General features: G+C 40.0%; 1 protein-coding gene across 1 annotated transcript; it reads right to left on the bottom strand.

Annotated features, from left to right (window-relative positions):
- Positions 1–1,398: 1,398 nt before the first annotated feature.
- On the bottom strand, positions 1,399–16,887 carry LOC124775968 (glutathione S-transferase-like). Its single transcript, XM_047250809.1, has 5 exons — positions 16,795–16,887; positions 6,471–6,618; positions 2,689–2,856; positions 2,171–2,313; positions 1,399–1,709 (listed from the first exon to the last, which is right to left on the bottom strand). Exons 2-5 carry the CDS (start codon positions 6,604–6,606, stop codon positions 1,542–1,544), a joined length of 615 nt encoding a protein of 204 aa, XP_047106765.1. The 5' UTR covers positions 6,607–6,618; positions 16,795–16,887; the 3' UTR covers positions 1,399–1,541.
- Positions 16,888–26,678: the final 9,791 nt, after the last annotated feature.

The following is a 26,678-nucleotide window of genomic DNA, read 5'->3' as shown; positions in this document are numbered from 1 at the left end:
AAGCATACCGACAATCCTTCTTTCCACGAACAATACGAGACTGGAATACAAGAGAGAACCGATAGAGGTACTCAGGGTACCCTCCGCCACACACCGTCAGGTGGCTTGCGGAGTATGGATGTAGATGTAGATGTAGATTTAGAATAGGCTTCAACTTGCTCTTTGGAAACTCCTTCCAAAAGCTAGATGTAACGTAACTCTGATCGAGAGTTTCATGCATTAGAACTCTTTCCTCATGGAGAATTAAAGTTACATCTTTCCAATGTACCACCATACAAGGGGAAATTTTTCAGGAAAGTAGCGCAGGCGAGCTAGTTTTTATTCCATGAATATGACTTATTCATGGTAATTTACCATTTTATTTTAAATATGCACATTTCCTGGTGAGCTTATGTTATGCTCAGACCACAAACTAAGCACAATGCCAGATAGTATGTGTTGCGGGCATGGATCTTAGAGTCAGCTTTTTGCATGGTCAACTCTTTGTGGCTTTTTGTTCATGTCCCCAGTCATACTACTTCAGAAACTGTGTACAATGAAGCTTTATAAGTCAAAAATAAATTCCACTCATACCCAAGTCTTGGGCACAGCTATATGTAGATACTCCAGTAACAACAGCTATTTCAGGTAGTGTTATATGACACTGAATGAATCTTGAAGACTTGAACTCCCCAACGAAAGGCTTTTTCTGTTTGAAAGCAAAAGCATCTGTATTTCGCCAGCTACACAAACTTTGTAGAATGACTAACGTAAAAAATCAAAGTTATATCATGTTTCAAAATTCTTGTTACCTAGGACTGAATGAGTACATTTTAATACAATATCACTTTGAAAGAGTTATTACAGATTTCTTTCTATTGAAATATCCGTTACACTACAAAATTATGATTCATAAGTTCCATACCCTAGAGAATATTTGTTTACAGTACTTTAGTTCTAAATATGAAAATTAGAATTTCACTAACCTTCTAATGAGATGGACTATACAAGTTCACATTTCATAGAAGGAATTTTTGACCTACATCCACTCGCACATACATTTCAGACTAATACACATTTACTGGATTCCATACATCCACCACTATCTCTCCATGATATGAGCAAGTTGGTAGACCTCCCACGACAGAATTTCCATAAAACTCTGACTTGTAGACTGTGTCATGTTCTAAAATGAACCAACATAATGAAGTCTACAACCCGAAAGATTTGTGGAGAAATAGATACTAGTATAAATGAAGTGTAACTACAGAACTTCAGGGTTTTGTGTGTCGAACAAGAATGTAGTTTGTGGGTGAACCAGAAACAGTCCACACATTTCCAAAACTTCACCCATACGTTTGAAAACTCTCCAGTGCTATGTTTTCGACTGAGTCTCATAAATAAAAAGGTATTGACATATCGTTTTTAGAAGAAAATTTATTATATCTTCTGGCACTTACAATGGGGTATCAGAGTTTTACAATACATAATGAATGCTTCAGTGCAGAACAATTCAAATTTGTAAGCAAACATATATTTAACATAAAACTGAGACACTGCATTCATCTCTCAGTTTTCGGTCTCTTGGTAATCCACTCTTTAATAGCTGGTATTTCAAGTACGGTATTTTTAAGTGCAGAAAGGTTTGAATAATCTTTTGTTATGTCAAACCCAATCATGAACTTGAGGAAGTCGAGCAGAGCTACAAAATAGAGGTCTGCCCACGAGAGCTGAAACCAAGTCCTTCACATTAGCATACAAACAGAAAATTCCTCAGTTCTTAATAATGTGAATAAAATTGATGTGTACTAAGTCAGTCTACAACATCTATAATCACTCTTTCAAAATAAATTTCCGACAATTCTGAAAACATATAATAAGCACTATAGAATTTTAGGTCCCTAGCGTGATGCGTTTATGAACAATCACATACATTGTCAACATAGTGTCAGTACTGCTATCTACCTTACAAAGTATAAGTATTAAAATAAGTTAAAACATGCTACAAAAATGTTGCCATTTCTTTTGCAAATAATCGAGTCCACTGTGTGTGGATAAACTACCAAATACAATAATTTTCATCATCACATATTTTAGCAGTGCCAATTACGAGGCAACTGCATTATTTAAAAGGATATCTCAACTTATTTCAGTATCCATAGCTTATAAATTTCAATTTGTTTCAGCTTACCTTGCCATTTGCTAGAAAACCTCCATTTTCCTTCACCAACTTGTCAAGTCTTGGCAACAAAAACGGTAAGCTTTCATTTATGACTGCTGCTTTCTTCTTTTCCTTTAAGGCTTCATCTGTCTCATATGCAGGACTTACTATTTCTACAAGCAGAAGTAAATATTAAAATAATATGTGCACAGATACTTTGCAATTATTAACTTAAAAATTATTAAACTAGTTTAAAAAATAATATCTCAGTACAAACGAGGATATTTTAGATGTACATCATCCCATTTATTACTCAAACACTTCTTTAAAATTAGAGCTTAGCTGTGACGTATACTTTATATTTGACAAATGTATGTCTTCAGACAATTTCAAATAAGGTACTCCAAAAACAGAACTATGATGTTACATTTTTTATTTATGTTTACCTGTGCTTAATATCGGTTGAAAGTGGCGATTTTCCATATCATGTAGTGAAATGTAAATAAAGAAACGCAAAACCTTTCAGTGAATGTAAACATTAAACTTACTCATTCGTATGTCTGATACTGTATCAACAGCCATATCAATCTGGAGATTTTCCCAGTCGTTAGCCCCAGACAGGCCCACTTGCTTGCCTAAGTAACGGCAAATAGCAATAGACTGGCATATCTTCTTCCCATCAATTTCAAGAACTGGAACTTGCCCGAAAGGCATTGCTTGACAAAGAAAAAAAAATATTAGCAACATTTCTAGTAGAAGTATGGCGCAGCTTTCTTTTGTAATCGTGACACATCCAGGAGTTAATCCTTCTTTTTGTATAACAAGGTAATTTCTGAATATGGTGCGAGTATCAACTAAAGGTAATGTGCTAAAGTTTTACTTTAGTATTCTTACTGGAGAAAATCGCCTAACTTAAGTGTGAGCAGTGGAACTCTAACCTGACATTGTTCATATGAGAGACACCACAACAGCAGTAGTCAAAATCATTGTGCTTCAGAAAAATACTGTCTGGTCAAGTGAATTATTTGTTGCAGCATCTAAAATTTGGCATGACGAGCTAAAACATTATGACCCATACCCATCGCGAAATTGAATGTCGCCTTGTGACGTTACGAACTCCTGACGCAGTACAGTAAATATATACGCAGGAGAGACGAATGAGGAATTATTGTAGTGACAATGGGGAAATCCACAGGCATAGGTGACTTTGACAAAGGGCAGATCGCTATGGACTTGCGCCTCTAAACGTCTTCTCAGAAATGGTGAAATGGTTGGCTGTTCAGGTGCTACTGTGTAGATCATCTATGGAAACTAATTGAATGATGGTGAGTCCACGAGTAAGCGACTTGGTGTTGGACAAAGTGGCCTCGCTACAGAGTATGGAGACGGAGGCTTGCCCATTGTGTAAACCAGGAGCCGCGGCGATTTGTGGCGGATTTGAAGACTGAGGACAATGCTGAAACAGGTACAAGTGTTTTGGAGGACACCCTTTAGTGCCTGTTGTTGAACATGGTGCTCCAAAACGGGCGACTCCTATGCATTACTACACTGACATTATGACACTGTCAGTTACCACTGCAGTGGGAATAGAATAATTGAGATTGGACAATGGATCAATGGAAAAGTTCGTCTGTAGGGATGAATCATATTACTTCTTAGATCAGGTAGATGACTGTGTCCAGATACGGCGTCAACCAGGAGAACGGCTGCTCGAAACAGGCACCCTACCACAGACGCAGGCCTGTGGGGCCAGTGTTATGCTTTGGTGGGCATTCACTTTGGATTCCAAGGGAACTGTGGTAGTATCGGAAGGTACCATGAGAGCTGTCGACTAAGTGAACGGTATTGTGAACCACAAGCATCTCTTCACGCTTGATCTCTCCTGATGGCATCTTCCAGCAATGTCACTGGGCCAGAATTATTGCTACACTGGTTTGACGAGCATTTACGTCTTGACCAACAGATTTGCCTGACCTGTACCCAATGGAACACATCTGGGACATTATAGAGCATCAGCTCCGCTACCATTAACCACTAGCCCTTAATTTATGATAATTGCGTGACCTGTGCGTAGACATCTGCTACAACATTCCTCCAGAAACGTACCATGGACTGGTCGAATCCATATCACGCAGAACCGCTACAGTGTTGCGTTTCAGAGTTAGACAAACACGCTATTAAGTACGTGGTCATAAAGTTAAGGCTCGCTGGTTTATGTGCTCATGTCAATAAAATAAAAAATGTCAAGGTCTCTGGCAAGAAGAAAACCTTGCAAATTTTGCATTGTATAGCTTCGTTGTAATAAGGTAATCTGTTGTGTCTTACAAAAGAAAACGTGCAGACAATAAATGTAACTATATTATTCCAGAGTCCTTCTTCAAACTCCTATGATGTATACAGGCAGACTGAAGCTACGAATGAAAATTTGTTCTAAGGTCGGGATCCGAACCCGGGTCTCCCGCTCACTACGCTGGTACGCTAACCACTATGCTGCCCTGGCACAATGGCTTTGCACAACTGCACGGACTACTTCAGCGCATCTCCCTCCTCAAACTAAGTTCGCATTCACACCTCAGCCCACCTAGTATAACCCCCAAACTCGAGCAGAACTGCAGAGTTTAAGTGTAATACCAAGAGGGCTAATCTGTGACTGTAAAGTTTGGTTGAGGAGGGAGCCGTATTAGAGGAATCCATGCAGTTGTGCAAAACCAATGTGCCGGCCAGTGTGGCCGAGCGGTTCTAGGCGCTTCAGTCTGGAACTGCGCGACCACAACGGTCGCAGGTTAGAATCCTGAATCGGGCATGGATGTGTGTGATGTCCTTAGGTTAGTTAAGTAGTTCTGAGTTCTAGGGGACTGATGACCTCAGATGTTAAGTCCCATAGTGTTCAGAGCCATTTTGCAAAACCATTGTGCCAGGATGATGTAGTGTTTAGCACATCTGCTTAGTGAGAAGGAGACCTGGGTTCGAACCCAACTTTTGTACAAATTTTCATTCATCACTTCAAGGTAGATAACCGTATCAAAATAGCACAGTTCGTTGTTATAATCTCACTGTCATGTCATGTCATCTCATTTGAAGTGAAAATTCTCTGAATAAGAACTTACAAGCTATGTACAGGGTAGTTTTCCTAAAAGGGGGCAAACTGCATGATACTATTCCTGATATCATAAGGAGCAAAACTGTGCTCCAACAGAGGTACACTAATTTGAAGGTGAAGATGAAAAGTCTTTGACAGAGTAGGTTTCAATGATTGAAAGCACACTTAAGAACACACGAGGGAAGCGGGAAGGTACTGTGTGTACTAGTGTATTACACTACACCCAAGAGGTCAGTGAGTTGGAACACCATCATTTAGTAGCCACATTTCTCTTCGTATCAGCAAAGAATGACTTTCAGCTGGGGACGTAAGATGTGCAGATGTGCCTCGACTGTGAGGCGTTGTGGGCGTCAGTAATCCCCGCCCACACACCGAAGCTGAACCGCTGCTGGCGATTCGCTACTACCATACCATGGGAATTCTCCTCAGCTCACAGGTAAATGTAAACGTTAACGATACCGCCTCTCGTAAAGGTAGCCTCATCGTCGACTAGGGTGTATGACAGAAATCGCACCACCGTGGTGACTGGTGTAACGAACCAGCGAGAAAACCATCCTTAGGTAATAAGGCCTGCACTCGTTTGAGAAGACTCAGATAGCGGCAAATATCGTGGAGGATGTTCCACGCGATCTCGTGGCTTAGCCCCTTCCCTGATGGTAGGCTGCCTGTTTGGTGCTGATAATGGGGCACTGGCGAAAATCTTTTAACTCCACCAGCAAGTGGGTGTACCTCCTTGAAATGCACTTCCAGCCATACGTACATTTGACCTTTTTTACTCCTTATCCTCTTACGTGCCGTTTCCTGTAGTTTGCCCAAATTTAGCAGAGTCGTCCAGCATGCAACACACTCGTTTCTTTTTTTTTCAGTATCACTTTTGTGTAATATTTCGACTTATTTCTATTTTCACTGACTGCAATCAAAACGATAAGGAAATTAATTTATGTAGTAAATTATTTAAGCATCATTTTGTGCGCTACTATTATTACTATTGCTACTACTACTACTACTACTACTACTACCACCACCACCACCACCACTTCTATTACACAGAGTTTGTAATTACTGAATTTAGCAAAATACTCTCTTAGGTATGCAGTACTATCTTGCTCCTCTGTTTGCAGTGAACTCAATTTCAGCATTTTTAAAGACCAATTAGTTTCCTCATTCTGCACCAGATAAGAGAAGAATAGACTCAAGCCAAGACGTTGAAAGATAAAAGTTTTTACTTACATTCTTTCAAAGATTGCCATTTGTCTTTATCACATCGTTCATCTTCGAATTCAATCTTTCCGTATGAGAGCAGGAAACGTATTGGCTCAGCCAGACCCATTATAGGGAAGTAAGTTAACTTGTATTTCGGTGCCATCTCCAGTTCAAGCTGAAAATCACAGGTTTATGTAAGAAACAATTGTGACTGAAGAATTGGGTATTAGCTCGTAGTGATATTTATCTATTATTGCACACCTCTGCTAGTTAAGACAAGCTCAGATGTGCAACACGCGGATATTAAGTAAGTCTTGCTTGAATAGGAAATTATGGGGTATTGAGGGAGGGTCTGTCTCTTTGTGGACGTCACAGTTTATGAGCTATTATACTGCATGAAAGGAAAGATGCACATGTACAGACAATATCAGTACGAGATAAAATTGACAACTAAGATGCAAGTGTAGCGTAGGCTGTGAGCTAGAAATGTGAAATTATTTAAATGAATTGTTACTGCTGTTTAATAGCGATCCAAATCTCCAATGGCTTAGATTTCAGGCAATCGTATAAAGTCAGTGTCGTTCAAGGATGCTTCTCGTACTGGTCATCATCAGTATTAACAAAGAACAGTAAGCTATTATACTGGAGAGGACTCATCTATTTCAGTTGTAATTAACATTATAAATCGTGTATCACAGTGTGTATATATACGAAAAAAATTAAGGACTTTTATTCCGTGCGTTGTATTGTCAGTATGCGACGAATTAGCTTACTTCATGCTAAGAAATGTTCAGTTGTACGACGAAAGCTGTCATAAGTGTTGTTATTTCTCCACGAGAGCAACAAATTCACTTTAAAGTTGTAATTAAGCTAAGCATTACAAAGACAAATATCTGCCACACACATTCTTGCAGTGTTTACTTATTCAAACTGAATGGAAGGAAGGAAGGAAGACTGGGTTTAACGTCCCGAGGTCATTACAGACAGAGCGCAAGGTTAAGGAACCATCCCGACATTTGCCTGGAGCGATTTAGGGAAATCACCGAAAAGTGTAAATCTGGATGGCCGGACGCAGGTTTGAACTGCCGTCCTCCCGAATGCGAGTTCAGTGTGCTAACCACTGTGCCCCCTCGGTTTCAGACTAAATGCCACGAGGAAATACTAATTAACTATTATTGCAAACAAATGAAATTATGTCCTAAATAAAGTTGTTGTTTGAAATTGTTGGCTGGGAGGTCACGTGGTCTAAGTTAATCTGCCTAATTAGGAAGGTTTTCTTCCTTCGTATAAGGCGGCATCTCTCATTGACATAATGGGGGAGTCGTGTCAAATACCTGATGAGAGCAGTTTGCTGTTGAGTGAATTTTGAAGTGATGACCAAACTAGGAAGGGAGAGGTTGGATCCAGGTGGTGGGACATAGCCTACTCCTGTCGAATAAAGCTGTGGGCGAGGCGAGATCTGACCAATTGATCACCAACTTGCCGTCGCTCCAGCAACGGAGGATAGATTTACGATTTAATCCCCGAATATTGGTGTGTGCGATGTCTAGTCTGTTAGAGACCTCTTTGCTTTCTATTTTATCATACTTCAGAATGAAATTTTTAAATGTAATAGAACTGAATTACATCCCTTTAAAGAAATAATGGAGTACGCATTAATTAAATAATAATGAACAGATAAAATTTATACTGATCGTCCCCTCTTCGTTGTGTTCATGAGACTAGTAACTACATCTGTAAACCGTCGCACTTACTTGTTACTTCATATATGTGAATAGTTCTAAAAGATTTACTGACATTTGTGCTGGAAACGATTCATCATCTAACTGTGTTATATTGAGAGGTGTATAACAAAATCCTAGATGTCTTGGCCGGTAATGGTGCGCAAGAAACATACACAGTTTCAAGAGTTATACCTGTCGTTCGGGAAATGTCACTAAGACGACTTCAAAAAGTGTGTTACAATCGTATGTGGTGCTGCACGATTCTTGCATGCGTTTCTTTACTGTCCAGTTCCACGGCTAATTGCCGTTTGTGCAAAAGTCTATTTTCTAGTGTCTGAATTTTGCTGGCAGGGGTCGCGTAATTGCTTCTACATCTACATCTACATTTATACTCAGCAAGCCACCCAACGGTGTGTGGCAGAGGGCACTTTACGTGCCACTGTCGTTACCTCCCTTTCCTGTTCCAGTCGCGTATGATTCGCGGGAAGAACGACTGTCTGAAAGCCTCCGTGCGCGCTCTAATCTCTCTAATTTTAGATTCGTGATCTCCTCGGGAGGTATAAGTAGGGGGAAGCAATATATTTTCGATACCTCATCCAGAAACGCACCCTCTCGAAACCTGGCGAGCAAGCTACACCGCGATGCAGAGCGCCTCTCTTGCAGAGTCTGCCACTTGAGTTTGTTAAACATCTCCGTAACGCTATCACGGTTACCAAATAACCCTGTGACGAAACGCGCCGCTCTTCTTTGGATCTTCTCTATCTCCTCCGTCAAACCGATCTGGTACGGATCCCACACTGATGAGCAATACTCAAGTATAGGTCGAACGAGTGTTTTGTAAGCCACCTCCTTTGTGTATGGACTACATTTTCTAAGGACTCTCCCAATGAATCTCAACCTGGTACCCGCCTTACCAACAATTTTATATGATCATTCCACTTCAAATCGTTCCGCACGCATACTCCCAGATATTTTACGGAAGTAACTGCTGCCAGTGTTTGTTCCGCTATCATATAATCATACAATAAAGGATCCTTCTTTCTATGTATTCGCAATACATTACATTTGTCTATGTTAAGGGTCAGTTGCCACTCCCTGCACCAAGTGCCTATCCGCTGCAGATCTTCCTGCATTTCGCTACAATTTTCTAATGCTGCAACTTCCCTGTATACTACAGCATCATCCGCGAAAAGCTGCATGGAACTTCCGACACTATCTACTAGGTCATTTATATATATTGTGAAAAGCAATGGTCCCATAACACTCCCCTGTAGCACGCCAGAGGTTACTTTAACGTCTGTAGACGTCTCTCCATTGATAACAACATGCTGTGTTCTGTTTGCTAAAAACTCTTCAATCCAGCCACACAGCTGGTCTGGTATTCCGTAGGCTCTTACTTTGTTTATCAGACGACAGTGCGGAACTGTATCGAACGCCCTCTGGAAGTCAAGAAAAATAGCATCTACCTGGGAGCCTGTATCTAGTATTTTCTGGGTCTCATGAACAAATAAAGCGAGTTGGGTCTCACACGATCGCTGTTTCCGGAATCCATGTTGATTCCTACACAGTAGATTCTGGGTTTCCAAAAACGACATGATACTCGAGCAAAAAACATGTTCTAAAATTCTACAACAGATCGACGTCAGAGATATAGGTCTATAGTTTTGCGCATCTGCTCGACGACCCTTCTTGAAGACTGGGACTACCTGTGCTGTTTTCCAATCATTTGGAACCTTTCGTTCCTCTAGAGACTTGCGGTACACGGCTGTTAGAAGGGGGGCAAGTTCTTTCGCGTACTCTGTGTAGAATCGAATTGGTATCCCGTCAGGTCCAGTAGACTTTCCTCTGTTGAGTGATTCCAGTTGCTTTTCTATTCCTTGGACACTTATTTCGATGTCAGCCATTTTTTCGTTTGTGCGAGGATTTAGAGAAGGAACTGCAGTGCGGTCTTCCTCTGTGAAACAGCTTTGGAAAAAGGTGTTTAGTATTTCAGCTTTACGCGTGTCATCCTCTGTTTCAATGCCATCATCATCCCGGAGTGTCTGGATATGCTGTTTCGAGCCACTTACTGATTTAACGTAAGACCAGAAGTTCCGAGGATTTTCTGTCAAGTCGATACATAGAATTTTACTTTCGAATTCACTGAACGCTTCACGCATAGCCCTCCTTACGCTAACTTTGACATCGTTTAGCTTCTGTTTGTCTGAGAGGTTTTGGCTGCGTTTAAACTTGGAGTGAAGCTCTCTTTGCTTTCGCAGTAATTTCCTAACTTTGTTGTTGTACCACGGTGGGTTTTTCCCGTCCCTCACAGTTTTACTCGGCACGTACCTGTCTAAAACGCATTTTACGATTGCCTTGAACTTTTTCCATAAACACTCAACATTGTCAGTGTCGGAACAGAAATTTTCGTTTTGATCTGTTACGTAGTCTGAAATCTGCCTTCTATTTCTGTTGCTAAACAGATAAACCTTCCTCCCTTTTTTTATATTCCTATTACCTTCCATATTCAGGGATGCTGCAACGGCCTTATGATCACTGATTCCCTGTTTTGCACATACAGAGTCGAAAAGTTCGGGTCTCTTTGTTATCAGTAGGTCCAAGATGTTATCTCCACGAGTCAGTTCTCTGTTTCATTGCTCGAGGTAATTTTCGGATAGTGCACTCAGTATAATGTCACTCGATGCTCTGTCCCTACCACCCGTCCTAAACATCTGAGTGTCCCAGTCTAAACCTGGTAAATTGAAATCTCCACCTAAGACTATAACATGCTGAGAAAATTTATGTGAAATGTATTCCAAATTTTCTCTCAGTTGTTCTGCCACTAATGCTGCTGAGTCGGGAGGTCGGTAAAAGGAGCCAATTATTAACCTAGCTCGGTTGTTGAGTGTAACCTTCACCCATAATAATTCACAGGAACTACCCACCTCTACTTCACTACAGGATAAACTACTACTAACAGCGACGAACACTCCACCACCGGTTGCATGCAATCTATCCTTTCTAAACACCGTCTGTACCTTTGTAAAAATTTCGGCAGATTTATCTCTGGCTTCAGCCAGCTTTCTGTACCTACTTGGCTTGGTGCAAGGGTCTCCATTGCGTTTCGGTTCTACCACATGATATCGGCTATGGAGGCGACCCAATATGTAATGGGATATCACCATCAAACTTAGTACCTCCGTCAGTCGAAGGTTGTCACGAGATCGTAACGGAACATTACGCAAGTAAGTTTTTAGGACTTTCTTTGAATATACGTCTAAGAATTGGAAGAGGGTACTCTGAATACCTGCTGGTGAGGGTGGGGACAGGGAGGAGTGCAACTGCTGCTGCTTTCAAGCTGAATGATGAATAAGTTCTGCAATTTAATGCTAAATGCCGCTGGACATTCCTTCAAGTCAGCATCCATTACATTTTCTAGTTTTCCTCAACCAGCAATAGCAGATTACAGAGCACACATGCACTGTCTACAATTTTAATATCTGACACACACTACGATTACGTCTTTCAATCCGCGCGGAGTAGTCGCGCGGTTAGAGGCGCCATGTCACGGATTGCGCGGCTACTGCCGCCGGAGGTTCGAGCCCTCCCTCGGGCATGGGCGTGCGTGTTGTTGTTAGCAAAACTTAATGTAAGTAGTGTGTAAGTCTAGGAATCGATGACCTCAGCCCTTTGGTCCCTTAGGCATTCACACACATTTGAAAGTCTTTTAAAGGAAAAGACCTTATACGCTCCAACGTACTGCAAAAGAGTCATTTTTAGAAAAAAGTTCTCATTTTAAGTTGTAATTTAGGCTACCACTTTGAAAATGACATGCAGAATAAATTAAATAGAACTCAGATGATATGTGGTACAATATAAAGAACGTAAAGCAAAAAAATGCAGAAAGAAATAAAAGTAAAACATTGTAAAACAATGGCTACACCCGTTTCGTCATACGACGCACAGTCGCGGATAATTCGAAAGCAAGACGAAATAATAATATGTGATGCACTAAGGGCTGCAATCTAAGAAATCAGATAAGACTTGTAGGAATCAGAACTAAGCTGGTATTTTATTCAGTAAACGAATTAGTAAAACAAAGAGTTCAAATATGGCTCTGAGCACTATGCGACTTAACTTCTGAGGTCATCAGAAAAAGACTTTATACTGTATAAACTTCTACGGCTTCTCTCTTCAATATTTCTTCGAGCTACGTACATCCTTTTTGCATTCTGAGCAACAGAAATTCTGCCATTTTTAGTAAAAAAACTCGATAAAACTTAACCTCACCCAAACTTGCTCAGCTCGAAGTATGCTGCAGAGCTCACTTCAGAAACCGCTTTGAGAAATTTCTCTAGTATTATTCTTACGAAATCGGAGACATATTCTTCTCGTTGAGCAACAACTTCCGAACTTGTACTCAAGTTCAGAACATTCTCAGGTGATGTATATCCTCCGACTTGCTTTATTCATGTGAACCTGAGCATGTTCTCCGAAATTCCAAGAATAAAGTACATTGCCCGTTTTATTCAAACGACCCAATGAACTTGCTGTGTTTTGAACTCAGATCTAACCGGCCGTTCACTTCGGAAACTTAGCAGTCCGCAACTCGCAATTGCTGTTTGTTCCACCGCTCAACGCCTCACTGTGATACTGAACTTTCCTGCGTACGTCAAGTGTGATAGAAAAACGTCATCCGACCACACAGTTTTATGTTTGCTATGGTTTCACTAAATCACTATTTCGGGTGGTGGGGTGGTAACTTTACATAGGATATCACCTATTTCTCTCCATCCTTGTGAAACTGTGTAATGTACTCCATCTGTTATGCCGTTGTCATTACTTCGTCTTTAATGATCTTGTCATCAACGAAACGTTAAAAACCTGCGGCCTTAATTCGTTCAAACATCTAGAATTTTTTTGCCAATCACGGTAAAACAATGTATTCACCTCACGCATTATCTTCGCCATTACGAATCCTTAGGTTACAATTCTTCTTCTTCTTCATTTAAACTTCAGGCAGTAAGCCCCTCGCCTGTTCCAATCACAGTATAGTCATCTTGTCTATGGTATTCCCACATGTCATCTACGTGTGGTTTGTAGTTCACTACTTGTCACATTAGTCTTCCTTCGGGCATCATATAGGTGCATTCTATCTATTTTACTCTTTGTTTTCGCTACGGTCGCAGGTTCGAATCCTGCCTCGGGCATGGATGTGTGTGACGTCCTTAGGTCAGTTAGGTTTAAGTAGTCTAAGTTCTAGGGGATAGATGACCTCAGATGTTGTCCCATAGTGCTCAGAGCCTTTTGAACCATTTGGAGCAGATAACGACGAGTAATTTTCGCGAAATCTCCGCTGCGGAATACACCTCTAGCTCTCCTGTGGTATTTAAAACGAATTATTTACATTTTCCAGGTTTTGAGGAGAATAAAGATAAAAGGAAATAAGGAACTAAGGTAAGCCAAACCAGCTAAAACCAAGAATTAAACCAATAATTAAAATAAAAGTGCACAAAAAGAATATTTATTTATCATAATAAATAAATAAAGAATATTATTATTTAACTAATAATAATATATTAAAATATAAGTGCTTATAGCCGGCCGTGGTGACCGAGCGATTCTAGACGCTACAGTCTGGAACAGCGCGACCGCTACGGTCGCAGGTTCGAATCCCGCCTCGGGCATGGATGTGTGTGATGTCCTTAGGTTAGTGAGGTTTAAGTAGTTCTAAGTTCTAGGGGACTGATCACCTTAGAAGTTAAGTTCCATAGTGCTCAGGGCCATTTTGAAACATAGGTGCTTATATGCCTGCATAAGTCGCATTACATTGCATTTAAGCTGCTGCGACGCCGAAAAATGGAAACTTTTCGATCAGAGGTTATGCAACTGATAATAGAGCCACATGGAGCTAAAGGCATTTAATACAAAAAACACGAATGGCTCTGACTGAAGGCGTTCTTGGAAATGCACACACCACATATGTCGTGCAGTCATATGGTGTAGGTTGTATGGTATTGTTGGGTACAGATGCCTGTCGGTAAGGATGTTCTTCCTCCTTGCACACCAACTGGTCCCTTTGCTTGCGGTTATTTGAGAGTTTATCTTATGTGTGATTGTACAGCGTAGGTCAGTAGTACAGACGCGTGATAGTATAGTGTCCTGTTTGTGCTGTATGATGATGACGAAGATGATGATGATGATTATGATGACGACGAGAGAAGGGTGAAGGTGAAAGACAGTGCCATCACACAGCATACTCCTCCAGAATAGAACCAAGGGAGGTCTCCGTGCTTAACTTCCCCACCCGACGGACGTATCACCAGCAGTGTCACAAACCCTCACTTAATGAGAGGTTGGTTGGTTGGTTTGGGGAAGGAGACCAGACAGCGTGGTCATCGGTCTCATCGGATTAGGGAAGGAAGTCGGCCGTGCCCTTTCAGAGGAACCATCCCGGCATTTGCCTGGAGTGATTTGGGGAAATCACGGAAAACCTAAATCAGGATGGCCGGACGCGGGATTGAATCGTCGTCCTCCCGAATGCCAGTTCAGTGTGGTAACGACTGCGCCACCTCGCTCGGTCACGAAGGGGATTCAAACTGGCTTACCCCTGCACAGGCATGCTTAGCTACTTCGGCTATGGGACAAGGTGTAGGACACATTAGCAAACATTTTCAAGTGTTGACTCTGGAGGCACGAATTACTAATTAAACTTGTTAGCGCCGGCCGAAGTGGCCGTGCGGTTAAAGGCGCTGCAGTCTGGAACCGCAAGACCGCTATGGTCGCAGGTTAGAATCCTGCCTCGGGCATGGATGTTTGTAATGTCCTTAGGTTAGTTAGGTTTAACTAGTTCTAAGTTCTAGGGGACTAATGACCTCAGAAGTTGAGTCCCATAGTGCTCAGAGCCATCTGAACCTTTTTTTTTTTAACTAATGACCTCAGCAGTTGAGTCCCATAGTGCTCAGAGCCATTTGAACCATTTGAAACTTGTTAGCAATTATCTGTAAACATGGATCATAATGATCTCGGTATTAAAATACACTCTGGCATAACAGCTTAGTTACAGGTTATATCTAACGGTTAGTCAACCACAATCGGTTTCTGTGCGCCAACAAGCAAACTGTCGTAATATCACTTATGCAGTGGAAGTCACAAGGGGATCGTAACTGGAAACAGCCATTTCTCAGTTGAAGAACACGTCAGAACTACAATCACGTTGTGCTCCGAAATGACGCATAGCATGAGAGACGAGGTAATGACAGTAACGAAAACGAGTGCTTCATTGTGACTAACAGACGAAAATGTAATACAATGAACGTTAATAATGATCATATTGGTATATTACTTGTCGTCCTCGAGTACCTCCACAGAGAATACACTACCTCCAGCAATAGTTAAGGTGAAAGGCCGTTATCTGCTCCATTCTCGTCTAGTCTGAGTTTGTGTTCCATTTCTGATATCGTCTACGTGATGTTAAATCTTCCGTACATTAACTCAGTAACTTTACACAGCTTCCCAGCTGAACTCACATGAAATCAAACCACCCTTGTGTAGGGACAAGAAGTGTTGTATGAGACAGTCAACAGCTGTCCGTCGCTATCGCAAGAGTTTGAAATTTTATACAAGCAAACAAAGCTGTAACATTTTTATAAAACTTTAGAACAAAGTTTTAATATAGAGCGAAAAAAGGGTATCCAATGCGTTCCTTTTGCTTTTCAGTATACAAAGAGTACAAATGAATATTTCCTTTGTTACATATAGCACGTTGAACGACCTGCACAAGGAGAAACGTTTCAGGAGGAATAAGAAGACATAAGGTAGTATTTGATCTAGAGTCTTTGTAGCACGTTCATACGTGGTACTTGTATCACTAAAGCTGCAACTAGGAACGTAATTTTATACATTAAGTGTAGGAAGTATTCGGATAATTCTGTATTTTGGTATTTACTCTTGTTCCACTATAGTTAAGTTACTGCTCAACAGGCTTATTTTAAATGTTCCACTGTTTGCCCCTGTATGGCAATTCGAAGCCAAGCAATAATGTTGTAGAGCCTTCACATGTTGTTTACACAAAAGTAACAAGTTCTTCAGCATATTGTGGTTTCAAACTTTTATTTGTCTTCTATTTTGTAAGTCGAAGGTGTGTATATGCATAATGATCCTTGACAGTTGCTCCCACCTCCGTCATGTGATTTCATATACGAGCGCAGCCCATGTGATTAATATCAGAGGGCATGTCGAAACGAAAACTACGTAAATGTGGATGGCGCCAACCAGTCCGAAGCAAAAATACATTAGATATGAAATACGCAGACTTCATTTCAGCTAACAGTCTTCGACCGCTCAATATCCTGACAATACGATACCTAGGGCAACAGATATGTTTCCGCCTGGTGCTCCCGAGTATTTTTTGAATATATTAGGTGGAGGCACAACAAGCAAAATATTGATCCTGATTGAACGTCAGTGACTGTAACTTTTTATGTCCTATGAGCACTGTGGGATAAAGACGCTAGCTAAATGTGTGAGTGAAGTGCACAAACTGTGCATTGAAACGCTCTCGCACTTGTACGGGGTTAACACGAATGGAAACTTTTAAAATCCATTATCACGATTAAAGTTACGTGAAAATGGAGTTAAGCACTAACCTGCTTGTCTCGGTTGGCTTCCTTCGGCGCTCCTGTGTCCTCTGCTTGCCTGCAGTTCCGCCGCTCGAATGTCCTTCGTAGTACAAAGTGCGCTTTGCCGCTATCGGAGAGTGGTGGGGCGGCGTTACGCAGCCGCCTGTGGAAGGGGGAGGGGAGAGCCAGGTGAACAACAGGATCTGTACTGGACTCTCACCTTGGGGCTGTGATAGACAGTAGAGATGACAGTAGCGTAACTGCGAGAAATATTAACAGCATTTCCCAAATAGATTTTACACTGTAGCATCGCTTTTAGCCACGCTTAATGTTACCAGAGTATGGAAGGAGACATGGCGCTTCGACCTTGAGACTTTCCGTATTCCAGTGCTGCAGGCCAGCGTCATCCCCGAGGCAGACGCAAAGGTGGATATATTCTCTGACAATATCGCCCTGATGGAGCATCTAGCTGATACTAACCACACTGAAATTGCACAAAGATGACACCTACATTCCTGGCGATGTACGAAGCGGGCGACCACGTCACTCACGTGATGGTAGGAGAGATCCAAGTACAACCTCAAAGACTCAAGCTAGTAAAGCATTTTTCCGTCATAAGTATTCTGATTGATCTGATCTGTCTGGCCACGAACTCCTCTCTTATGTAAGTCTGCAGGCTTTCGTGGCCGTTATCACTAAAGTTAAAACTTCTGGTTTTTTTAGGCCACTCCGGCCGTGGTGGTCAAGCGGTTCTAGGCGCTACAGTCTGGAACCGCGCGACCACTACGGTCGCAGGTTCGAATCCTGCCTCGGGCATGGATGTGTGTGATGTCCTTAGGTTAGTTAGGTTTAAGTAGTTCTAAGTTCTAGGGGACTGATGACCTCAGAAGTTAAGTCCCATAGTGCTCAGAGCCATTTGAACCATTTTTTAGGCTGCGACATACTGAAAGGTGGCTACACTGAGTCACAGCGCCAGAGATTGCGCCAAAGAGTTTTATTCCGCCGCCTCCACTGGCAATGCTTGTACAGAAGTTGCTGTCGGAAGTGGTGGTTCTGAGTTTGCCGTAGTCGGTGCTTGTTGAGAGGATGTCGATAGCAGTACTAGTTGTGAGCATGTCGTGTGCAGTTGTTCTGATGGGGTAGACAGCCGATGCTGTTCGAATGGGGATGTTGTAATGATCAGAATGTATTTTTTGTCAATATATATGAAGGTAAAAAAAACATTTTTTTTATTTCAGATTTCCTAACTAACAATGTCTCTTGGTCACAGGTTCAGTCAACAAAGTATCTGGCTTCCGTTCATGTATTAGAGTGTAATTCTGGTTTCTATGTGCAATTATAGTATTTCTGTTTTTTTAATTACTTCAGTGTAAATGGTGCTTAAAATACCTTGTCTTATTGAGTAAGAACCGTGCCAGATGTGTACGTTGAATCACACTTCCACACACAGAACTGTTACACTAGTGCTTTGTTGTTTCGTAGTTTTTGTTTCGTAGCTTTTATAGTTGCTGGGGACTTAATTAATTAATTGTGTTAACGGAAATTTCCTTTCATTCTTTGTTGTTATTCTATGCAGTCAGATTGCGTACTAATACTAGTCAGGGCCAACCGGTTACGAGACTGCGTAACCGGACAGACAGCGACTAAAATTAAAATTATTTGCGTTGTATTTAATTAAGCCCCCATGCACGTGGCGACCGCTGCTTCGGATCATCCCTTGGAATTCTTTTGATAGTAAAAATAGCAGACAGTAGTATTGTTGTAGTAATTTGTAGTTTAGTAATTGTAGTCTATATTGCATCTGTAGATTTTGTAATTGAACATTTGTAGTTGTCTTGTCATTCTTCTAATAGTATTTTTGCAGAATTTAATTTTTGATGTCTTGTATACGGGTTTGACAATTTTGTGCAATTATGAAGATTTCAATTGTTCGTTAATCGTGTTTGTCGGAAAGCATTTCGTGTGAATGGTATTGTTGGAGATAAAGTGTCATTGTGTGTAATTTTCGTATAGTGACGAGTTTTGTATGTTTTGTAAATGATTACGCGATCTATGAAAAAGGCAAAAATGATGGATAGTCAGAATGACGAAATTGTTGACATGGCGAACTCGCCATCACAGGAGAACAGTATGATGAATAATGAAGTTGAAAACAATTTAATAAGTCGGGAAATAAGTCCGGAATCCTTTCAAAACTTTTCACAATCAAAAAATTTTCAGAATACGAGATTAACGACAGAAGATTCTGGAATAGTATTGAACACAGAGAGCTTTACAGATATGACGAAGCTGGTTTCGCGGAAATGTTATGGGCGAAAAGAATTTCTAACCAGTCAATGTGGAGCAGTTGATGAGTGCAATAGTAAATTTGGGATCTGAATTAAAAACAGTGGGATCACAGTTAGACTCACAAATAGGAACAATTAAAACTGAGATGGGAACAATGGAACCACGGTTAGACTCATTGGGATTACAGTTACGATCTGAATTACAAACAGAGATGGGAACATTGGCAACATGGTTAGAAACTGATATGAGAACAATGGAAACACGGTTAGACTCACGAATAGGGACATGTTTTAAAAACATGAAATATGAATTAAAGAAGGAAATTAGAGAAGAAGTACAACCGATTTTGAATGCTCACAATAATAGATTAATTTCAATAGAAATAAGGCAAAAGGAACAGGATAGAGAACAGGAAGAAAGAGATCGCGTGATAGTACAAAAATTTTCAGAGTTAAATTTACAAAGTGCACACGATAAGAAAGAAATATTTGAAAGAATCGAGGAATCCGTACCAAATGACAGATTAAATAACCTAACACAACAGTATGAACAGTTAACTACTAAATGTGTCAATACTGAAACCCGAGTCGCGACACTTACGGAAGACGTAAATAAACAGAAAGAAAAAATAGGTGACTTATCGGAAAGAGTTGAGGAGATTTCGGATAAATTGACAAATCTTAGTTTACATGGGGACAGAGATTCAGATGATACAGCTCCATTGCCATTTGTAGAAACCGAAGAGTACCAGAACAAAAATAAACATGTTGAAAATCAGGGAAAATTTAATGAACGCGTTAAAAGGGAATTTGAGGCATTACGAAAGCAAGTCAAACAAATTGAAGGCGAAATCGTAGGAAAAGACAGCAGAGGAAATTTAGAATCACAGATAGCAGAAGGCTTTGAAGAAAATAATTTATTTCATTTACGAGATGCAACAAGAGAGCCCCAGGCGCGCGAACTTGACAATAATCGACATTGGGACAGGGACAGACGCGGTAGGTCTTTGTTGCCACGAGGCGAAAACTTTGACTATAAACACTTTTTAACTGTTCGGAAATGTAAGATCTTTCGCAATTCTAAGAACGACATACATCCATGTTCATGGTTAGATCAATTTATTTACGCACTTCCACCAAATTGGCCACTAAGCCACAAACTGGAATTTATGTGTGGATATTTAGAAAACGAACCGGCGACGCGGATGCGCGCACTTATTAGAGATTGTAATAATTTAAATGATTTTTTACATGCATTTCTATCGGTATATTGGTCCGAAAACACGCAAGACAGAGTCAAACACAGTCTTATTATGCAGCTTAATTTTAAACAGTCTGAGTTCCGCACGCCAGCAGAATACTTTGAAGACATGATTCGAAAGAATCAGTTCCTTTCCAGCCCTTATAGCCCGACTGAATTAATTCGCATTTGTTAAACTAAGCTGCCACAATCCATAAGACAAATTGCTTTAGCCGGAAGATGTAAAGACGACATTGAGACTTTTAAGACTTTGCTACAAGAACTTGAGTATGGCAACGATGACGGGACTTCTTGTAATTTTTTTAGTAACGGTAATCACAATAGATTTTCAGACAGAAGGGATAATGATCGGAATGGACGTTATAGCGGTAATTTTGAGAATGACAGACGAAACAGACAGGACAATAGATACCAGCCTTATGACAATAACAGACGTTCTAACAGAAATTACACAGACAATTATAATAACGGAAATTCCTACCGGAATGATCCATCATACGGAAACAGTAATCGGTATCATCAAGACAGAAATTATTCATACAATAACAGGAATTCTTACTACAGAAATAACCAGGGTAGTAGATATAACAATAATTTCAGAAGTGACAGTCGAAATTACACAAGAAGTAGTCATGCAGATAGACAGGAAAATAGAAATTTTAATAACAGACACAATCAAGAATTTACATCTAACAGACAGGAGGGACCTAATTGGCATCCTCCCCGTGACAGAAATTCCGAGAGACAAGTGCAAATCGTAGAAATTGATCCGCGAAATGACGCGAATAATCAAAGACGTGACGCAAGCAATCGACAATGACTTGTAGCTTCGGCTTCTGGCAGCAATATAGACGGTTCAGAAAGTAATGACACTACGACTTTACACTACGTACGGCTGGAAGACATGAGAGACATTTTGCTAGACGAAAAGGAAAATAATGTAGACGCATATTTACATCCTGTTATTGAAGTATGTGTGGGTAAGAATACGTTCACTGCGGTTTTAGATTCTGGGAACCCATTGAATGTTATTAGTGAATCAGTTTTTAGTATATGTGTAAGAACTATTGCTTGTCCTGTGTTACCTGTTTCTAAAACTACAATTCGAGGAGCTATTTCTGGAAAAAGTGTGGAAGTCAAACAACAGACCAACCTAAATTTCATTTGTCAACGATACGAATTTTCTGCTAATTTTGTTATTGTTCCATTACTCAATACACAAATTATATTAGGTATGGAGTTTCTTAACATACATAAGGCAATTTTAAACTTTAAAGAAGAAAGTGTGAATTTGACTGTTGCCGGAATGCCGATATGTTTGAAGTTTTTCGAGTGTTTAACGAAATCTGAATCAGACACAAAATGTTTAAGGTTTCTTACTTCTGATGTTTTCGCTGAGCATTATGACGACAATGTGTTCATTCATGACAACGACAATAGATACAGAGACGCGATGGATGATATAATTAATAGCGAAGAATTAACTAATGAAAAGGTTAAGAAAGCTGAAGTGCCAGATGACGTTGCAAGAGAAGAACTACACCAAATTTTGACTTCACATGCTACAGTATTTAGTCATCACACAGGAACTATACAAGGCTTACAATATTTATTTGAAGTAAAAGAACACACACCATTTCGAGGAAAAACGTACGCTATTCCTTTGGCTTACAGAGACAAGGTTAAGAGTGAACTTCAATACATGTTAGATCAAGGCATTATTGAGCCAGCAGTCAGTCCTTATACCAGCCCATTACATGTCGTTCTTAAAAAAGATGGGTCAGTTCGTTTGGTTCTGGATTCCAGACAGATAAATAATATCATCATTCCTGAAACTGACCGTCCACAAAATTTAGATGAACTTCTTCAATATTTCCATGGAATTAAAATTTATCCACGATTAATATGCGCGCAAGTTTTTGGCAAATAGAACTCCACCCTGATTGTAGAAAACACACTGCCTTTTTAGCCTTTGGCAACTGTTACCAATTTCGGAAATTACCGTTTGGACTTACTGTATCTTCAGCAGCATTCATTCGTAGTTTAAACGAAATTTTACCTGTTTATCTTCGTGACAATATTACTTCATATGTTGACGATATTCTTATTGCTAAACGTTCTTGGAGTGAGCATAACAGAATTTTGGATTCATTATTACGTATTTTTGCAAGAGTTGGCATTACAGTGGACTTGGAAAAATCGTAATTTGGTCGTTCTCAGGTGAAATTTCTTGGTCATATTATTTCTACACAAGGTATTCTTCCTGATCCAGAGAAACTAGACGCTATTCGTAATTATGCTGTTCCTACTACAAAACGTGATATTCGTAGTTTCCTTGGTGTCTGTAATTTTCTTAGACACTTTGTTAGATTGGACAATTTGGCCACACCTCGTTTATGTGAACTATCTGGAAAGAATTGTAATTGGTGTTGGGATGAGGAAGCTCAATCAGAATTTGAACAACTTCGTGATGCTTTAGTTGCTGCTCCACTTCTTTCACATCCGGATTTATCTACAGATTTTTGTTTGGCGACGGACTCATCATACAAAGGCCTAGGTGCACTTTTATTTCAAGAGGTATAAGAAAACGGCGTTGTAGTACAGAAAACTATTGCATTTGGAAGTCGTGTTCTCTCTAAATCAGAAAAGAATTATTCGATTACGGAACTTGAAGCTTTGGCTGTTGTTTGGGCTTTCACAAAATTTCGGTCATTTTTGTATGGGTGACATACTAAGGTTTACACCGATCATCGAGCTCTGGAATTTCTTATGTAAACAAAATTAACTCATGGAAGATTGTCACGATGGGCGCTGTATCTACAGGAATTTGATTTTAGTATTGTTTACATACAGGGTTCTTCAAATATTATTGCTGATGCGTTATCACGTGCACCTATAGGTCTGAAACAAAGTGCTGAAGAGGACTGCAAAGAAAACAATTATTGTTTGATGTATATTTAAGGTGTTGCGTTTGAAAATTTTATTTCGTCTTCGCTCCAGGACATCGCTAAGGAGCAAAATAAGGATCCAATCTGCAAGGACATAAAGGAGAAGTGGAGGAGAAAGGAAAGCGTAGCGATTAGACAGTATTATTTAGTTCGCAATGATATTCTTTTTAAACGAAAATCGGTCGACAACTCTGGTTAGTTTGCATTCCTTATGAGTGGGTTAATAAATTGATTTGGTATACACATTTCAGTTATGCACACTTTGGTCCCAGAAAATGCTTTCATAAATTACGAGAAAATTGCTACTTCAGTAATATGGAAAAAACGTATTCGATCTGTTCTTGCCAAATGCAAATTATGTCAAAAGGCTAAGCCGCCAGCAGTTTCTCACAGAGCACCGTTGTTTCCTATCATTCCAGCGAAATTAAAGGAGATCGCTGCAGTCGATTTGTTCGGTCCAATGGTTCGTTCTACTAATGGTTTTGCGTACATTTTGGTAGCAGTGGAATTGACATCAAAATATGTGTGTTTTACACCTTTACGCAAAGCAACAGCTCGTTCAGTATCTAATGCTTTCATCAAACATTTTCTTAAAGAAGTGGGACATGTTGATAAGGTTATATCACATAATGGATCACAGTTTCGCTCTAAAATTTGGCTTCGTACTCTATGGCGTCGTAAGATTAAACCAATTTTCATTTCACTTTTCCACCCTCAATCTAACGCTTCAGAGAGATGGATGAAGGAAATCAATAAATTGTGTCGACTTTATTGTCATCAGAATCACAGAACTTGGGATCAGTATCTTCATATTTTTCAAAACATTCTGAATGAACTCCCTAATGATTCAACTTCTTTACTGCCTATATTGATATTAAAAAATAAAGCACCGACAAATCGCATTTCTGAAATCGTTCCTTTTCCGCCTTCACGGAAACTGCGGCATTCTGAAGTTGTCAACCTGGCTCTACAAAATATTGCATCTGCGGCTGCTAGAAGAGAGAAATCAGCTAAACGTCCTGGTCGTTTAAAAACCGTGTCAGTTGGTCAAAAGGTGTTAATTAAGTCTCATCGTTTGTCTCACAAAGGAAAGGGTTTGTGTCGCAAATTTTTTTCTGCTTTATAACGGTCAATATAGAGTTCGCAAAATTATTCATGATAACACTGTCGAAGTAGAAACTCTTAAATCTCGACGCTCTAAGGGAATACATCATATTTCGAACGTTAAAATTTTTGTGGAATGACATACATTTGAGAAACTAACAGTTATACGTAAACACACGGAGAATGCAAGGATACCGCGCCGTGTTCTGGCGGCGGCACATACTCAAAGCAACAGTGAAGTCCGCGCGCCGCACAAGGCAGTCGTTGATCGCAAACAATTACTTCCTACGCCACGCGTACCTACAGCTGATTGAGCGCTCAGTGCGAATGCACTGACAGCCGTAAACAAATACACAGTCTAATTTCTCCGAATAAATTCAGTATAAAGCTATAGTGACTTGATAAATTATGTTATTAACGTTCAGTATTTTTCAGGATACGATTGTATAAAATATTTAAGACCTTCAGGTAAATTCTGTGTGTGTCCGACGTTAAGAGGACTTGCTATCGAGAAAATTTCCAGAAGAATGTAATTTCGAAGAAGAAAGTAATAAACTAAAAAGGTAACTATTAATTGAGTTTATTTTTCAGGTAACATATTTCCACTTAGGTACGTACTTTAGACGTAATTTGCTGCTCGCGATTACGTGATTCATACTTTGTGCTAAATTTCATGATCCATGAATTTACTTGTGAAGCGACGTGCTTGCGTACAATAACTGATTTTGACAATGGTTGATTAATGAACAGGGTTGTTACTTGTGTATATTATGCATTGCTTGGCTGCTATGCTTTTTCACTGATGTCACTTTTTTTAATAGGTGCCTGATGTGCTTATTTATTTAAATTATAATTGTCACCTGATTAATTGTGCCGACTGTGGTTATGTATGTAAGTTATACTTTGTGATTTATCTGCTTGCGCCTTCATGTTTACTTATTAAGATTACATGTGAACATTTATTTGCTTATGCTGATATGATGCTAATGACCTGTTTATTATGTAAGATATATATTTGCTGCTTTGCGTATGGATTGCATATTTTCACATTTCTATTTTGTTGTCATAACTACTCTTTAATTTGGTATATAGACATGCTGATATACTGTGTACGAACCTAGAGTTTAGGTTACACTATGGTATTAATTATAGATTGTTTGCTAGGCAGAGCCTCGTTGTAGGGATTGTGCTGCATCCACTTGTTGACATTCTGTTCTCTACTGGTATATTTACTCTCTATTGCATGTTTTGCTTACGCTCAGTGCCTTATATTTTTAAGATAAGAAAATGAACTGCTATAATTCTTCGAACGACGTTGGTACAAGAAACTTCATTGAAGTCACATGAGCTGGAGGTTTTATGGAAGCTGTATAAATTTATGCTAATAGGAAGGAAGCTAGCGACATGACATACCAACACTAGGTTTAGACCATTGACAGTTGTTACACTGCATTCTTCGTGACCAATTGAAATATCAAGTGACACTTGACACAAGAAATGCTCCACATGTTTGCTTCTGTTTTGCCATGATTCTTGAAGTGGTGTACACACTGTGAAATGTTACGATCATTCACACTCCGTACTCGTACTTACTTACTGAGAGTTATTCAAACTAAAGGCTGTTAGAAGTCATGTATGCATTTCTTTTATTTAATGATGGACAAGGTAACCAAAATGCTTCTACTGAGATGATGTCACTTTTGGTGTCTGCACCTGTTCAACATTGGTGAGTGCCACTGATGGAACTGCTTCTACTGAAATAATGTCACTTATTGCTGTCTGCACCTGTTCAACATTGCTGGGTGCCACTGATGGAACTGATTCTACTGATGATGTCACTTGTGGGTGTCTGCACCTGTTCAACAATGCTGGGTGCTACTGATGGAACTGCTTCTACTGAAATGATGTCACTTGTTGCTGTCTGCACCTGCTCAACATTGCTGAGTGTCACTAATGGAACCGCTTCTACTGACATAATGTCACTAGCTGGTGTCTGCGCCTGCTCGCCATTGGTGGGTGCCACTGTTGGAGCTGTTTAAATACTGCTGATGAAATGTTATGAGACTGCTATTTGCAGCTGTTGACCATTGCTGGGTGCTGCGTTGGAACTGTCAATTACTCTGAGGAGTGCTACTTGTTTATTGAACTATAGACAAGATTTTATGTGAATATTTGTATAAACTGATTTTTTGTGTATTTACTGTTTATGAAATATTATGAGACTCTTACCTACACATATTCGTCATTGCTGACGCTATTGATTGAATTGTTTAATCACATGATACTTGTGTAAACTATTATGTACAATCA

Source organism: Schistocerca piceifrons, chromosome 2 (genome assembly GCF_021461385.2).
Source record: "Schistocerca piceifrons isolate TAMUIC-IGC-003096 chromosome 2, iqSchPice1.1, whole genome shotgun sequence".
Taxonomy (NCBI): Eukaryota; Metazoa; Arthropoda; class Insecta; order Orthoptera; family Acrididae; genus Schistocerca; species Schistocerca piceifrons.
The sequence above is the reverse complement of the archived record's forward strand: the minus strand, read 5'-3'. Positions and strand labels throughout refer to the sequence as shown.